The sequence below is a fragment of the Pleurodeles waltl genome, chromosome 7 (assembly GCF_031143425.1).
Source record: "Pleurodeles waltl isolate 20211129_DDA chromosome 7, aPleWal1.hap1.20221129, whole genome shotgun sequence".
NCBI lineage: Eukaryota > Metazoa > Chordata > Amphibia > Caudata > Salamandridae > Pleurodeles > Pleurodeles waltl.
This window is the reverse complement of record NC_090446.1, coordinates 997,346,481-997,363,406: the sequence shown is the minus strand read 5'-3', so window position 1 is coordinate 997,363,406 and position 16,926 is coordinate 997,346,481. Positions and strand designations below refer to the sequence as shown.

The following is a 16,926-nucleotide window of genomic DNA, read 5'->3' as shown; positions in this document are numbered from 1 at the left end:
TGGTGGTGGTCAACTGTCATACCAGATCGCGAATTGTGGTACGCAACACAAAGCACACATGCTAGTAAAGAGGGTAAAACATATGATCAACAAATGTTTAAAGTTATGGATAGTAAGTGAGGGATCTTTGGCAAGTAAACTTAAAGACATTGTTTTAGTTTATAGTGCTTTAATCCACACTGCCACAGTTTGTGGAAGAGAACCTGGGCCAAAGTTGACACCACAATGGTTGAAGAAGGGGTGTGTAGTCAATTTGGACTGTACGACAGGATCACCATCAGATGGAAACTGGTACATTACATGGGTCGGAGTGGTCAAGTGAGAGGGACTGGGTGTTGGTCCACAGGCCACTTCAATTCCTGGAGTAAAACGGATTCCTCTGAAGCATAACAAAAATAAAGTAGACGACTTCTTTTGAGAATGGTACAGTGAAGACCCTTAGAAGATCACATGATTCCCATCTTCCATAAGAAACGTTTTAAAGCTCCTGGTTGTTGCGAGTGAAGATCTGAAGGATGTTAAATGGCAGGGTATAGACGTTCAAAGGCTACGATAATTGACTTTTGACTACAAGCACCTCTTGACAATATAAAGACTATGGTCATTTGTAGAATATCCAAGGACTGTATTATGAGCTTGCTTTTTCCCTTTTTAAGCCGGAGAACTCTGTTGTAATGTACTTAGCTAGTGCTCTTAGAACGTAAGACGCAGTGAGAATGCAGGCCTGCCAACTACACAGCTGTGAGACACGATTTCTTCACTCATAATACAGCAATCCAGAGAATAACCCCTATTACATGGTGAGCTAGAAACCATTGCAAAGAATACGTTTCCAGCTCAGATGGCAACGTTCAGCATACCAGGGCTCCAATGAAAATCTTCCAAGGGCATGAAAGGTGGCTTCAGATGATGGCATGCTTGCTATGGGAGAGGGTAGATGTGGCTGTTTGGTCAATGCAGGGGGTCCAAAGTCCCTCTCTCCAAGGCCGGGCCCTTTGTCCTGTACGATCACACAGTGACCATTATTCTAAGGTTGTCAAGTCTAAGAATGTCAATGAAGTACTGGCATGGTTGTATGACATTTAAAAGTGGGCTCATAAGCAAGGGAAGCTACAGCAAGTCAAGTTTTATGCCCCTTCATTTCCACAATGAGCAGCATGTCTTGCAATGCAGATGATAAGGTAAATGGTTTGGCTACTGCATCAAGCTTTAAAAAGCCACAGGGCAATAAACCACTTTGATGGTTTTCAAAACTGGGAAATATGTGAGTTATCAATCGGTCTTTCTACAAAGTCCCAAATTGTTGAGCCATTTCTAAGGCATCAACTTGTGTGTCACTTACCAAGCAGCAGGAACTGTATCCATGTAACCTCACTACTACCTGCAAATGGCTATCTGGTGTGCAAGTCTGTGCAACTCCGGAGTACACAGTAGTTTTACACATATTGCCATACAACTATCGAAGAACGAGCTCGGAAATTAAGAGTGCTACAGCAATAGGCACCAGCACTGAAACCTTTCGTTAGATAAATAAAATAATAATTACTGTGATACCACACTTCACTTGCATATCTGTGCACTATGTAATGCAGCATGCATACATCTAATCGTCTGTTTAATGAAGTTGTAGTGCAATGTGGACTTCCTGCCTTCTTTTGACATGGGTCTACAAGTAAATCTCCAGATAGTTGGATTTGGCTTTGAGATCAGCATAGAAGATAGAAGATTACGTTCAGAGACCGTCTGGCCACCTTCTTGGTTATCACAATGTTTCCCACCCCTCATTATTTTATATAACTTTATAATTACACAAATGTCACTTTTCATGTTGACTACGTGGTATATGACAGGATGCTTGCCTTTGTGATGCGCAGCTCTACCTATCCGGATGGAGAGTTCCTGGTCCATGTCGCCTGGATGTTCAAGGTCTGCTTTTTCCTTCGTGCTCCTGGGGTTGTGATTTAAAGCAAAGGGTGCTTGGAGGTTGTCACCTACACCCTGAAAGGAGAGAGAAAAGAGAGGAAGGTGTTCCGTTACTGGTAGATCATGAATCCTAACAGCAATGCACATCAACTAAAAGAACTATGGGTCACTGCCCAACCGGAGAGCTTATGAAAAAGGAGAAAGTCGGAAACACTGACCTAGGAGTAAAGCTACCAATGGTGCAGCAGGTGCAGTGGCACGGGGGCCCAAAGGTGTGAAGGGCCCACTGAACCATGATTATTACAGTTTTTCACTACCCAGCTAGCGGTGAGGATGGCCGTGGCACCCCTGCTAGGTCAGTGTTGACTCAACCTCTAGGGCTGATCTAGGTTCTTGCCTTGTTGCTATGTCAAGATTATGATTTTCTAACCAGTGACACTTGTGCCTGATTTAGAGTTTGGTCAGCAGAGTTTCCATTCACTCTTGTGAAAGATTTACTTCCTTTGCCAACATGTCAAGGAAAAACCCATGATATTTAAAATTCCCTGCCAAATCACTGAAGGTTTCTTCAGCAAAGTGTTGCATCTGATGAGAGAGGAAACCACTGTAAAAGGAAATTCTCACAGTTAATCTACCGAAGCCCACCTCTGCTGGCCAAATTTCTGAACATATTATAGTGATTGACGAAGTCTGAAGCAGAAGGCAGGAAAAGGCGTTTTATTCCAGGAAACTTACCCACAACAGGCAGCGACTTGCTGGCTCAGACTCCCACACAAACTGAACAAGTTTGTGTTGGAATCATTGCCCGCCGCTCCATCTGCCAGCACGAGCCATTTTCAAACATAAACAACATTATGCAAAGCAAGTGCACGAGCTGCACTAAGACAATGAAGTAGCATCTACCTCTTTCAACACACTATGGGGGTCATTCTGACCCCGGCGGTCAGGGACCGCCAGGGCCAGGGTCAGCGGGAGCACCGCCGACAAACCGGCGGTGCCCCGCAGGGCATTCTGACCGCGGCGGTTCGGCCGCGGTCAGAGGCAGAAAACCGGCGGTCTCCCGCCGGTTTCCCGCTGCCCTGCAGAATCCTCCATGGCGGCGGAGCGCGCTCCGCCGCCATGGGGATTCTGACACCCCCTACCGCCATCCTGTTCCTGGCGGGTCTCCCGCCAGGAACAGGATGGCGGTAGGGGGTGCCGCGGGGCCCCTGGGGGCCCCTGCAGTGCCCATGCCAATGGCATGGGCACTGCAGGGGCCCCCGTAAGAGGGCCCCACAAAGTATTTCAGTGTCTGCTATGCAGACACTGAAATACGCGAAAGGTGCCACTGCACCGTCGCACCTTCCCACTACGCCGGCTCAATTCTGAGCCGGCGTCCTCGTGGGAAGGTTGATTTGCCCTGGGCTGGCGGGCGGCCTTTTGGCGGCCGCCCGCCAGCCCAGGGCAAATCCCAAAATACCCTCATCGGTCTTTCGACCGCGGAGCGGTATTTTGGTGGGGGAACTTTGGCGGGCGGCCTCCGCCGCCCGCAGAAGTTAGAATCACCCCCTATATCACCTTTCCCCCAAAAATTAAAGGAAAGAGAAAGGGAGAAAAGAGCTCAAAACTATTCAATATAAAGAGAATCCTGCTAAACACATGAACAAAATTATTGATTATGTGGAAGAAGGAGAAATAAAAAGGTTAATCATCAACACATCACATAGTCTTTAAATTTACTAGGTCTTTTGACCATACTTGACAGTGTGTAAACAGAATCATTGCAGATACAGCTTCCACCATGGATACCTACTTTGACTTGGACCAACAACTCTGGTACATTCACCAGGCTCTAACCACCGTGTTGTATCTGAATCAGACTTTGGACCCTTCCTGCAGTTGATGATGCTGGCTTGATGTGGTGTGATTCTAACCATATTGTGTTTGTTCCACCAGCCCCTGTTTTCTAATACGGCTGATCCCTTACTAACTCTGGAAATTCTTATATGGGAAGAAAAAGCAGACTCTCATTTTTTAACCATTCCCATTTTTATGATTAAAATGTGATCCCCAACAGCAAAGCTAGAACCATCACTACTGTCCTTACCAAAACAGAGTGATAAGAAAGGAGTCACCCCAGCGGGGCATTGAGGTGTAGTGTTGTACTCCCATACCTTTTGCTTGAGGAACCATCTGACATCCATTACTGCTGCAAGAGCTGTCCGAACTACTTCTTTTATCACTTTATTTCCCTTGTATGAGATCATTAGACAATGGTGAGTACGAAGCTACCCTTAAACGCTTAACATCATATTTGTTCAAAAACGTGTTCGTCTGATCAGATGCAAAATGTGAACTGTTTTTGGTTGCAATGTACCTGGGTGACCCCTCATGGCAAATGCCTGCTCCAGAAATTTAATAGCTGAGTCTGATGAGGGAGAATTAACCAAACAAAAGTATACTCACTTAGAGAAGTGGTCAACTAAAAGGGTGACACATCTCATGTCCCCAGGGAGGGAGACAAAGGGTCCCAAAAAATCAAGACCTAACTTGTCCCAAGCTGCTTCAGGGCATGGAACAGGGTTGTAGGGGTGTTCTGTTCAATTTCAAATGTTTATCAGAAAGTACACACTCCAGGCATTTGTCAATTGCTCTCTTCACCTGGCCATCAAGAGCAGGCCACCAATAATGTTGCTTGATGCGCATACAAGTTGTGGTGGTACCTAGATACCCTTGATGCACTTTGGAGATGACAGACTCACTTAACCTGAAAGGAGGAACATGTAAATCACCTCTTAAAACCAATCCACTGACCAACGAAAGCTCCTCTGCCACTTGGGCGTAGGTTTGAATTCATTCTGCAAGCATCTGATGTCTGGCCAACACTGGATTTTATATGAACTGACCGGCTGAAGAGTTTCATCTCCTTGGAAGGCATTCAACCAGTCATCAGCTCCAAATGTGAAATCACCACCTTAAAGGATTTAGACAGCATCAAGGGAAGCAGCACACACATCATCATCATCCATGTGGAGTTCCTCATCTATTTCTGACAGATGCATACGAGAGAGGCAATCTGCCCAAAAACTCTTACCTCCTGCTACGTGACTAATGTTAAAAGTGTACTCATGCAGCTTTGCAACCAATCTAGTCAGTCTTGCAGACACATTCCTGTGAATCCCCCCCTTTGAAATGTAAACCAAAGGCTTGTGATCTGTGTGTAACTGAAAGCGTAGTCGCCATGCGTACATTTTAAACTTTTGAACTGCCCAAATACAAGGCACTCCCTCACGCTTAATCGTGTTGTATTGTTGTTCAAAGTGACAAGTGACTGGGAGGCAAATGCACTGGTTTGTTCTCTGGTCCCCCACTGTTTGGCTGAGGACTGCCCTCAAACCATGGAGGCTGGTATCTACAGTAATCACAGAAGTGCAATCATCACTGAAAGCAGACAGAGCTGGTGCATTTACAATCAAGTCCTTTACCTAGTCAAAAGCAGTCTGCACTTTCTCCTCCCAAATAAGCTTCTGTCCTTTACGCAACAGGAATCTGAGTGGCCGTATTGTAATACTCTGCTAAACCAAGAAAAAAAATGCAAAGCATCACAATAAGTGGGTCCACTAGCTTCTTTGATGGCTTTTAGCAAAGTCCAATGGTATGACCCAGGTAATCCAATTATTTGGTGATAAATTTGCATTTATCTTTTCTGACGGCCATTCTTGTGTGTGTGAGAATGGACAGGACTTTATCAAGTATGTGAATGTGTTGATCCAAAGAATCCTCAAAAATAAGTATATTGTCCTGGTAAGCTTGTACTCCTTTGAGATCAGCAACAGGACATCCATGAGCTTCTGGAACACACTGGCTGCTGATGCCAACCCAAACAGTAGCCTCAAGTATTTCTACACACCGAGGTGGGTGACAAAAGCCGTGAAGTCTTGTGATTCCTTGCCAAAGGTTATTTGATGGTAAACCAACCTCAAATGAATAATGGAAAACCATTTGGCATTGCCCAAGTTAGCCAACGTTTTGTGTATCCTGGGTAGGGGGTAACAGACAACCGAAATATTGGCACTCAAAGTGCGTAAGTCGCCACAAAACCTAATATCGCCCGATTCTTTCTGTGCAAAGACAATTAGTGCAACCCATTGAGATGATTCTACAGGTTCAATGATACCTTGGCTACACAAATCTTTTAGCATTTGTTTGAGTTCTTCCCTGACTGACAAGGAAGCTTGTCGTACTTTCTGTAAAAAAAGGTTGCACATGAGGGTTTGACCTGATATGATGAACAAAACCCTTTACAGTGCCAACTTGTTCACGGAAAAAGACGTTATGCTTAGCTGGAATTGTATCTACAGGTTCTTATAGTCAACACACTGAGCTTGTCGCCATGTCACTCACTAGAATAGGGGTATTAGAACCAGGAACGAGATACAAACCCATCATGGCAAGATTTTGCCAACCAATTATATCTTTTTCTTTGATGGCAACACAGACCGTGGTGTTTGTCTCCTTGCCCATGCACTGTTTTTTTCTCATAAAAAAACCAAAAGGTCAATAGGCTTCTCACCAAAAGCTTTGTAAAGATGTCAGGGGGCAGGAGTGATTTGTCGTTGCCCCATTTATCATGAAAGGTAGTATCACACAAAATAGTAATTGGCGATCTGAAGTCCGCCATGACCTGTAACAAAATCTTGTCAACTTTAGCATCATGGGTGGGACCTTTCATGGTCGTATTAACAGAATTACATTTAATGCTTAGTACTACATTATTCACAGACTCAGTACAAGACTCAAGTTCAACATTCATGTTGCAGATGTGAACAAGGGGTTTTGCTGCTCCTGCACACACTCTGAAAGTGTCCTAGTTTTTTGCAACCAAAACAATGTTTCCATATAGCTGGACATCCTAGGAAATTGCTCAAATGGTTTTTGATCCACATCTGTAACAAACAGTAGAAGCTTTCTTTATGTTCTATTTTAGACCATGCGGTCTCTCTTTGGTTTGTACTGCACACAGTGAGTCAACCTCATGCCCAGGAGTGGAACTGGCACCAAAATTGGTGGTGGCATCCGGGTTCAACACTTTAGACGTATTTAAAGACTATTCAATGCTTTTGGCTAAATCCAAGACGTCATTAAGAGTAGGATTGCGACAGCTGAGTAACCGCTCATGAATGTTTTTTGACATTCAATTAAAAACAAACTGGTCTCAAATATATGTTTCCAAATTCGGACCAAACTTGCATGTAGCCACCAAGATTCAAAGTGCAACGACATATTCTTCCACCCCTTCATCAACTAGTTGTTTCCGTTTAATGAAGTTATGTCTTTCCAGCATGACACTGGGTTCTTCTGCAAATGGTTTTCATAACCTTTCAATTGCCTCAAGGGAATATCAAATATTTGCTGTGCAGTAAGACTTAGACTGACGAAAAAAAGTTCACATTTCCTTTGTGGGCTGTAACCCCCAGCATCTATGGCAATGAGATGATTTTCGAAAAGGTGAAACCATTGAACTCATTTGACAGTGGGTTTGCCTGGTTGAGCCAAAAAAGGAGCTGGTTGGGTAACTTGTTGTGGGGTGGCTATAATAACAACTAGGAATCACAATAATATGTGAATGAGTTGGAACATTTTAATGTTAGAACAGACGCTGCCAATCAAATCCAGAAGAGTAAGTAGGAAGCAGAGACAAGCAACAGTTATAGTAAATACAAGTATAAAAGAAACAGTACTTGGAGATGCAAGAGTATCAAAATAATGTCTGTGACTATTTAGTTGAAAATTGCTGAAATTAAAGATGAAAGAAAATACCTTAAACTGTTATGGCGATAATATACCAGTGTGGTCTGTTAAAAAGATCAATGTTGCAAACGGCCCAATCGAGGAGGACACGTCATGCAAGTCGTGCACGTTACCATATAATTGCTTGAATTCTTTATAAAGGCCCAATCCACGCTGCTGCATGAGATATCCCAAGCAGCTGCGTCCAGCCGAGCCTGCAGAGGGTTGCCGAGCAACGTGAGAAGAAATAGTGTGAGAAGGAGACCCGGGAATGCGCTGGGGCCAAGGAGGACAAAATACCCCGACACAGAATGCACCTTGAAGGAGGATGGGGCAGATCCGCACGTTGCAGGGGTGAATTTGAGTGAAAAGGAGGCTGTGGTAGTTTGGCTCAGGGCACTGCCTGAAGGGTTGGAGCCAATTTCAGCAAAGAGGAAAATGCTGAAAAATGGAGAGCCAGGGAGTGTCGGTGGGCGAGGCCTGCTCGTCGCCAAATATAGTGATTGACAAAGTCAGAGGCAGTAGGTAGGGAAAGGCGTTTTATTCCAGGAAACTCGCTGACGATAGGCAGTGACCAGCTGGCTCGGACTGCAACAAGAACTGTTGTGTTGGAATCCTCGCCTGACACTCCATCTGCCAGCACAAGCCATTTTCAAACATAAACAATATTATGCAAAGCGAGTGCAACAGCTGCACTAAGACAATGAAATAACACCTTCCTCTTTCAACACTCTACGCCTATGTGTATGCACTTCATATGTTGTCCCAACCTGAGGGTATTGTACGTGTCGACATGTATCTATTCAATTCTGAGGGTGCTTCTCAATATTTTTAGAGCAATATGAAAGTCTTTGCTCATTTCAGTGGCAGTCTTTCATGAGCTACCTGACCAGACATGTTGGAAGATCAGTCAATCTGGAACTGATGGCTGTTCCACCATCATTCCTGGAAGGTTGCTTCTGGACCATGACAGATTACATGGCAGAGTCAGAGACATTTCTGACAGTACACATTTGCTGAACTCAAAATAAGACGTTATCTAACTGGAGGTGTACAATGGCAAATACGGTTTATTGGTGAATTCAACATTACTCCCCTCCCCAAAATCGGGCCTTGCAGGGATGTCAATTGTTGGTACATGCCTTGGAGTACACTTTACTCGACCATAGGAACAATTCTAATCAAGGCTCTAACTGCAGTTAATAAATAGTCTTCAATCAAATAGTGCAGAGTGCAACTGCTCGATTACGAACAAATGCCTTTTGAGGAATTGACATAATTCTACACTGGATGCCTGTGAACTCTTATGTCAGTACAAGTTGACGACAATGAAGCGCCCAAAACAGTTTTGCAAATGTATGGTTTAAAAAAAATGTCACCTCATTGAATCTTTGTTGATACTTGCATGTCATTTATCTAGAGCAACCTGTAGCCTGGAGACACCCAGGGGTCCCCGAAGCCACCTCAGGAGGGGTCTGTGACTGCTTAAAAAATAAAATAATATTAACAGATTAATAAAGTGTAAAAAAAATAAAGTGGCTAAATGTACAATTGATAAATTTACAACGTACTGTAAATGTCAAGGAATTTGAAATTGGAAGCTAAAAAATAAATTAGTATCCTCAGATTGATTTGTGGGAGAAGTACAGGTGCATCAAACAGAATATAGTATGGTCAATGTGTCGCTTTAATTGAGTTTAGAAAAGCTCCAACTTTCCTAACATTTTTTGAAAATTTAAATCTGCTTTCAAATTAAATAAAATGTGTTAACATTTGTGTATGTGTTTGAAGAATGCTTGTTTCTATATTGTTTATGTATTGTTTTGTGGTACAAATCATCGACAATCTTTGTTAACTCTATTGGCAGACTTCGTTAATAATGTGAAACATCTAGTCACCTCAGAATCACTTTGCATGAGTAATTCGGCTGTTTCAACCAGCCCAAAAGGGACACCTGCCCTACAAGACCTGAAATTCTTTTGAATAGTGACTAGAGTCCAAAAAGACTGGCGTAGGTAGAATCCACCACCAAAGCACCTCCCTGTGTTTACTAAATGTAGACAGGTGACGTGCAATGCCGGTGGTCATGACGTAGGCATGGTTCCATTACACGGCCTTCGAGTGGAGAGTGGCGGCGGCAGTGGAGCCGAGCAGACCTGTTTACTACATTACCAGAACTAAATGAATAATGAATACTCTGTTTGCCCTCCGTGAGTGCTTCTATCCCAGAAGTGACCAACATAACAAATTGGCAATGAGGTGGCTGGACCACACATAAAGCGACTCCTGTGTGGAATCCTTGCTTAAAACGGATATCTGATGGTCAATCATTCATTTTATACACTAAAACAAAGTATGGATGGACTTACAAAGATAAAGCGACTACTGAATACCAATCTGTGGGTCATTTCAATGTGATTGGAAGAACTGTGCAGAGCTCGTAGGTTATATACTGTATGGATGAAGAGTAATATGAACTTGCAGATGCATAGGACAGTCCACGTTGTAGAGTTTAACCTCTTTGGTGCGGGCGTCCCACACACCCTCCCTGGTGCGGGTCACGACCAGTGGCCGACACCAGGAAAGGCATTAATAAATCCTCGGGTGCGTCGCACCCGAGGATATATATATTTTTTTAAAAACTTCCCCCGGGAGACAGGGAAGCTTCCGTGTCTCCCCCCGCCCCCCACCCCCCACCCGCCCCTTTGTGACGTCAGCGCGCCGCGAGGCGCGCTGACGTTTCAAAGGTGTTTTCCCCATCAAAGCAGGAAGCAGCCTTGCGGACGCTTCCTGCTTTGATGGGGAAAGCGGCCTTTTCCACGTTCAGGAAGGCCTCGTAAGAAAGGGGAGAGTCTCCCCTTTCTTACGAGGCCTTCTGAAACTGTTTCCTGGCCCCCGATCGCAGCACAGCTGCGATCGGGGGCCAGGAAACACCACTAGACCAGGAAACACCACTAGACACCAGGGATTTCACTTTGGGGGGGTGGCCCCCCGGAAAACGGGCCGCCCCCCCCCCCCCCCCGGCATAATTTTTTTTTTTTTAAAAAGGTAGGTGCCCCCTGGGGGGGGCGCGATCACGCCCCCCCCCAGGGGATTTAAAATTAAAATAAAAAATGAAATGACCGTGGGCAGGGTGACGCCCTGTGGGGGCAATATTTTTTTTTTAGATGTTGTAGGGTTTCCCTGGGGGCCATTTTGGCCCCCAAGGAAACCATACAACAACTAAAAAAAAATATATGTATATATAGATCTAAATATATCTATGTAGATAGATATATCTAGGTACATGGATATATCTATAGATATATCTATGTAGATATATATATATATATATATATGTATATATATATATATATATATATAGAGGTAGATCTATATCAAAGAGATTTATAAAGCGCGCTACTCACCTGTGAGGGTCTCAAGGCGCTGGGGGGGGGGAGGGAAAGGGGCTGGGAGGTTCACTGTTCGAAAAGCCAGGTTTTGAGGCCCTTTCTGAAAAGAAGTAGGTTTTGGGTCTTGCGAAGGTGGGTTGTGAGGGCGTTCCAGGTTTTGGGTGCAAGGTAGGAGAAGGATCTGCCCCCGGTGGTGGTGTGTTTGATGCGAGGGACAGAGGCGAGAGAGAGGTCAGCTGAGCGGACGTTTCGTGTGGGGGTGTGGAAGGTGACTCTCGTTGAGGTAGGCAGGGCCTGTGTTGTGGAGTGATTTGTGTGCGAGGATGAGGATCTTGAAGGTGATCCTTTTGTCAATGGGGAGCCAGTGGAGGGATTTGAGGTGTGGAGAGATGTGTTTGTGTCGGCGGAGGTCGAGGATGAGTCGTGCTGCTGAGTTCTGGATGCGTGTAGTTTGCGCTTGAGTTTTAGAGTGGTGCCGGCGTAGAGGACGTTTCCGTAATCAAGCCTGCTGCTGATGAGTGCGTGAGTGACAGTTTTTCTGGTCTCTGTGGGGATCCATTTGAATGTTTTTCAGTATACGGAGTTTGTTGAAGCATGAGGAGGTAAGAGCGTTGATTTGTTGGGTCATCGAGAGGGAGGAGTCTAGGATGATGCTGAGGTTGCGTGCGTGGTTGGCGGGGGTGGGTGCAGGGCCTAGCGTGGTGGACCACCATGGGGGGTCCCAGGTGTTTTTGTGTGGGCTAAAGAGGATTATTTCGGTTTTGCTTGAGTTGAGTTTCAGGTGGTTGGCTGTCATATATATATCACTTTTGTCAATATGTGTGTGGTTTCCCTGGGGGGAAAAGGGTCCGACTTGTCTAGTGGCAGTTTTAGTGCCATAAAGAAGCGCAGAAGGTTTATATGCCTACTGCAAAGAGCACATCTGTATTTTATGTAAATAGCTGAGTACATTAGTAAAGTCTATGGAGAGATGAAGGGCACTTTTGCTGGGTGGTAATGAGGGAATCCGAGGAGGAGGGAGTGGGAGCACTAATAATGATTGTTGGACTGGGCGCAGGAGGTGCTAAAGACTGTGACGAATGGTATGTGACAAGGTGTTTTTTGAGTGTCTTGAAAGTACGTGCTGATTGAGGGAAGAAGCGCAGGTAAGGTGGCCTCTACTGTTGCACCTATCTCACACACACCATCGATTTTGTGACTGTCTACGTAGGCTAGTGTTTTAGACCTACAGTTTAGCCAATAGCAGAGATGGCATCTTGATGGATGACTGCTGCCTGCACTCGGGTTATAGAGGACCGCTTTGACATAGGATCAGAGACTGAGACATCAGATACTGAGACAGCATCTGAGGGATAGGACAATGGCGCAGACTCTGGGAGTGATTTTTCAGTCAGAGGAGTCCCATTCGAAAACTCCTCTTCCAGTACATTATGAGGGAGGTGATGAGGACAGTCCTGCTGTCCCTTCGCAAGCTGTTCGTACAACTGGGTAATAGTGGGTTAGGCCAACCCAGAGAGCAGGTGAATGCGGCGGCAAGCAGAGAGAGAGTGCTCTCTTGGGAGCTCCCCAATTTAGTTCAGCCCCAAATTCCACCACCCAAATCATATTGTGGAGACATCAAAATTGTCTATGGCAAAACAAACTGGTTTTGTAAGGCAGGCACCTGTGTTTTTGGTCCTGGATTCGGCGGCCATATAGAGAAACACACTAAACCCAAACATTTCTGGAAACAAAACATTCGGGGGAGTCCACAGAGGTGTGACTTGTGTGGATTCCCCAAAGTTTTCTTACCCAGAATACCCTGCAAGGCTGAAATGTTGAAAAAAACCTAAATTTTTCTCGCATTTCTGTCACACAAACTACAAGAATATGCTGGGATCCACAACATTCCTACCACCCAGTGACTCCTCACCTGTCCTGATAAAAACACTACCCCACTTGAGTGCCTACACCTAGTGCCTGTGTCAGGAATGGATCACCCCAGGGTCAACAGCTGCCTCACGTAAGGACCAACATTGACCGTTGTGTGATCTATTCCTGTCGCAGGCACCAGGCCTAACCACACAAGTGAGGTATCATATTTATCGGGAGACTTGGGGGAACGCTGGGTGGAAGGAAATTTGTGGCTCCTCTCAGATTCCAGAACTTTCTGTCACCGAAATGTGAGGAAAACGTGTTATTTTAGCCACATTTTGAGGTTTGCAAAGGATTCTGGGTAACAGAACCTGGTCCGAGCCCCACAAGTCACCTCATCTTGGATTCCCCTGGGTTTCTAGTTTTCAAAAATGTGCTGGTTTGCTAGGTTTCCCCAGGTGCCGGCTGAGCTAGAGGCCAAAATCCACAGGTAGGCACTGTTTTCTATGAAAAAATGTGATGTGTCCACGTTGTGTTTTGGGGCATTTCCTGTCGCGGGCGCTAGGCCTACCCACACAAGTGAGGTATCATTTTTATCGGGAGACTTGGGGGAACGCTGGGTGGAAGGAAATTTGTGGCTCCTCTCAGATTCCAGAACTTTGCAGCACCGAAATGTTAGGAAAAATTGTTTTTTTAAGCCACTTTTTGAGGTTTGCAAAGGATTCTGGGTAACAGAACCTGCTCAGAGCCCCGCAAGTCACCCCATCTTGGATTCCCCTAGGCCTCTAGTTTTCAGAAATGCACAGGTTTGGTAGGTTTCTCTAGGTGCCGGCTGAGCTAGAGGCCAAAATCTACAGGTAGGCACTTCTCAAAAAACACCTCTGTTTTCTTCCAAAAATTTGGATGTGTCCACGTTGCGCTTTGGGGCGTTTCCTGTCGCAGGCGCTAGGCCTACCCACACAAGTGAGGTATCATTTTTATCGGGAGACTTGGGGGAACGCCGGGTGGAAGGAAATTTGTGGCTCCTGTCAGATTCCAGAACTTTCTGTCACCGAAATGTGAGGAAAACTTGTTTTTTTAGCCACTTTTTGAGGTTTGCAAAGGATTCTGGGTAACAGAACCTGGTCCGAGCCCCGCAAGTCACCCCTCCTTGGATTCCCCGAGGTCTCTAGTTTTCAGAAATGCACAGGTTTGGTAGGTTTCCCTAGGTGCCGGCTGAGCTAGAGGCCAAAATCTACAGGTAAGCACTTCGCAAAAAACACCTCTGTTTTCTTCCAAAAATTTGGATGTGTCCACGTTGCGCTTTGGGGCGTTTCCTGTCGCGGGCGCTAGGCCTACCCACACAAGTGAGGTATCATTTTTATCGGGAGACTTCGGGGAACGCTGGGTGGAAGGAAATGTGAGGCTCCTCTCAGATTCCACAACTTTCTGTCACCGAAATGTGAGGAAAACTTGTTTTTTTAGCCACTTTTTAAGGTTTGCAAAGGATTCTGGGTAACAGAACCTGGTCCGAGCCCCGCAAGTCACCCCTCCTTGGATTCCCCTAGGTCTCTAGTTTTCAGAAATGCACAGGTTTGGTAGGTTTCCCTAGGTGCCGGCTGAGCTAGAGGCCAAAATCTACAGGTAGGCACTTCGCAAAAAACACCTCTGTTTTCTTCCAAAAATTTGGATGTGTCCACGTTGCGCTTTGGGGCGTTTCCTGTCGCAGGCGCTAGGCCTACCTACACAAGTGAGGTTTAATTTTTATCGGGAGACTTGGGGGAACGCTGGGTGGAAGGAAATTTGAGGCTCCTCTCAGATTCCAGAACTTTCTGTCACCGAAATGTTAGGAAAACTTGTTTTTTTAGCTACTTTTTGAGGTTTGCAAAGGATTCTGGGTAACAGAACCTGGTCCGAGCCCCGCAAGTCACCCCTCCTTAGATTCCCCTAGGTCTCTAGTTTTCAGAAATGCACAGGTTTGGTAGGTTTCCCTATGTGCCGGCTGAGCTAGAGGCCAAAATCTACAGGTAGGCACTTTGGAAAAAACAGCTGTGTTTTCTATAAAAAAAATAGGATGTGTCCATGTTGTGTTTTGGGGTATTTCCTGTCGCGGGCACTAGGCCTACCCACACAAGTGAGGTATCATTTTTATCGGGAGACTTGGGGGAACATAGAATAGCAAAACAAGTGTTATTGCTCCTTATCTTTCTCTACATTTTTTCCTTCCAAATATAAGAGAGTGTGTAAAAAAGACGTCTATTTGAGAAATGCCCTGCAATTCACATGCTAGTATGGGCACCTCGGAATTCAGCGATGTGCAAATAACCACTGCTCCTCAAAACCTTATCTTGATCCCATTTTGGAAATGCAAAGGTTTTCTTGATACCTCTTTTTCACTCTTCATATTTCAGCAAATGAATTGCTGTATACCCAGTATAGAATGAAAACCAACTGCAGGGTGCAGCTCATTTATTGGCTCTGGGTACCTAGGGTTCTTGATGAACCTACAAGCCCTTTATATCCCCGCAATCAGAAGAGTCCAGCAGACAAAACGGTATATTGCTTTCAGAAATCTGACATCGCAGGAAAAAGTTACAGAGTAAAGCATAAAGAAAAATGGCTGTTGTTTTCAGCTCAATTTCAATATTTTTTTATTTCAGCTGTTATTTTCTGTAGGAAAACCTTGTAGGATCTACACAAATGACCCCTTGCTGAATTCAGAATTTTGTCTAGTTTTCAGAAATGTCTAGCATTCCGGGATCCATTATTGGTTTCACACCCATTCCTGTCACTAACTGGAAGGAGGCTGAAAGCACCAAATATAGTAGAAATGGGGTATGTCCCAGTAAAATGCCAAATTTGTGTTGAAAAATTTGGTTTTCTGATTCAAGTCTGCCCGTTCCTGAAAGGTGGGAAGATAGTGATTTCAGCACCAGAAACCCTTTGTTGATGGCATTTTCAGGGAAAAAACCACAAGCCTTCTTCGGCAGCCCTTTTTTCCAATTTTTTTGGAAAAAACTAAATTTTCACTGTATTTTGGCTATTTTCTTGGTCTCCTCCAGGGGAAACCACCAACTCTGGGTACCATTAGAATCCCTAGGATGTTGGAAAAAAAGGACGCAAATTTGGCGTGGTTAGCTTATGTGGACAAAAAGTTATGAAGCCCTAAGTGCGAACTACCCCAAATAGCCAAAAAAGGGCTCAGCACTGGGGGGGAAAAGGCCCAGCAGCTAAGGGGTTAAGTGCTGGATGGACAGTGCAGAACATAAAAATAGATGTATTGTCAAGAGAAGCTATAAAAACTATTACCTTATGGATTTGTGTAATGGCATCAACTCTTCATGCTGAACATATCTTTCAAACAGGATTGGAATCCTTAGTGTGACATTTGTATAAGGCCACGTCATACAGGCAACATCGTTGCAAGGTACACATCATCGGTTGTGTGTCAACGAGTCAGTGTGCGCGTGTCAGCAGGTCACGCACTTCATAGCAGGCTGGGGCACACAGAGTGACCTTGCGTGGGTGCCATTAAAAAAAAACCTGCACACAAGGAAGTTCAGCGATGGCTCCGTTTCAAAAAAATGTTTAATTATCGTAACTCTGTAATCACGTAAAATTGGAATACAATAAAGCAACGTGCAGGAAACAAGTGAGGGTTATTCGTTACTCTATATTGACCACAAATATTCTTATGGTGTGCGAGCCATAAGACAGAATTACTTTTATTAAAACAAATGCTTTAAAATGTGTTTCTAAAATGAGAATTTAAATACACTGGCCAGTTTTAAGGTATAATGGCTCCGCAAAATTGCACGATTAGTCCACCACATGCGGTTTGGTATCAGGATCCGAACCAACTAGGAAATGTATCGAATGGAGAGACTATTTTGTTAACTATATACATGCTGTGGGCGAAAAAGGGGAAATTAAAGCAGAACTAAAGAAAATAATCCTTTTGCATTCTTTGGACCTATAGGACTGAAAACATACACAAGAATGGCAAAAG

General features: G+C 44.7%; 1 protein-coding gene across 2 annotated transcripts in view; it reads right to left on the bottom strand.

Moving 5' to 3' along the window:
• Positions 1 to 16,926, bottom strand: part of SLC39A11 (solute carrier family 39 member 11) — a 1,676,832-nt gene that overhangs the window by 1,005,064 nt on the left and 654,842 nt on the right. Inside the window, exon 5 of one of the 2 annotated variants that reach the window (XM_069199826.1) lies at positions 1,860 to 1,998. In XM_069199826.1, coding sequence (XP_069055927.1) covers positions 1,860 to 1,998 — 139 coding nt within the window. The remainder of the gene's footprint in view (positions 1 to 1,859; positions 1,999 to 16,926) is intronic. The other variant, XM_069199827.1, reaches the window with a different exon arrangement.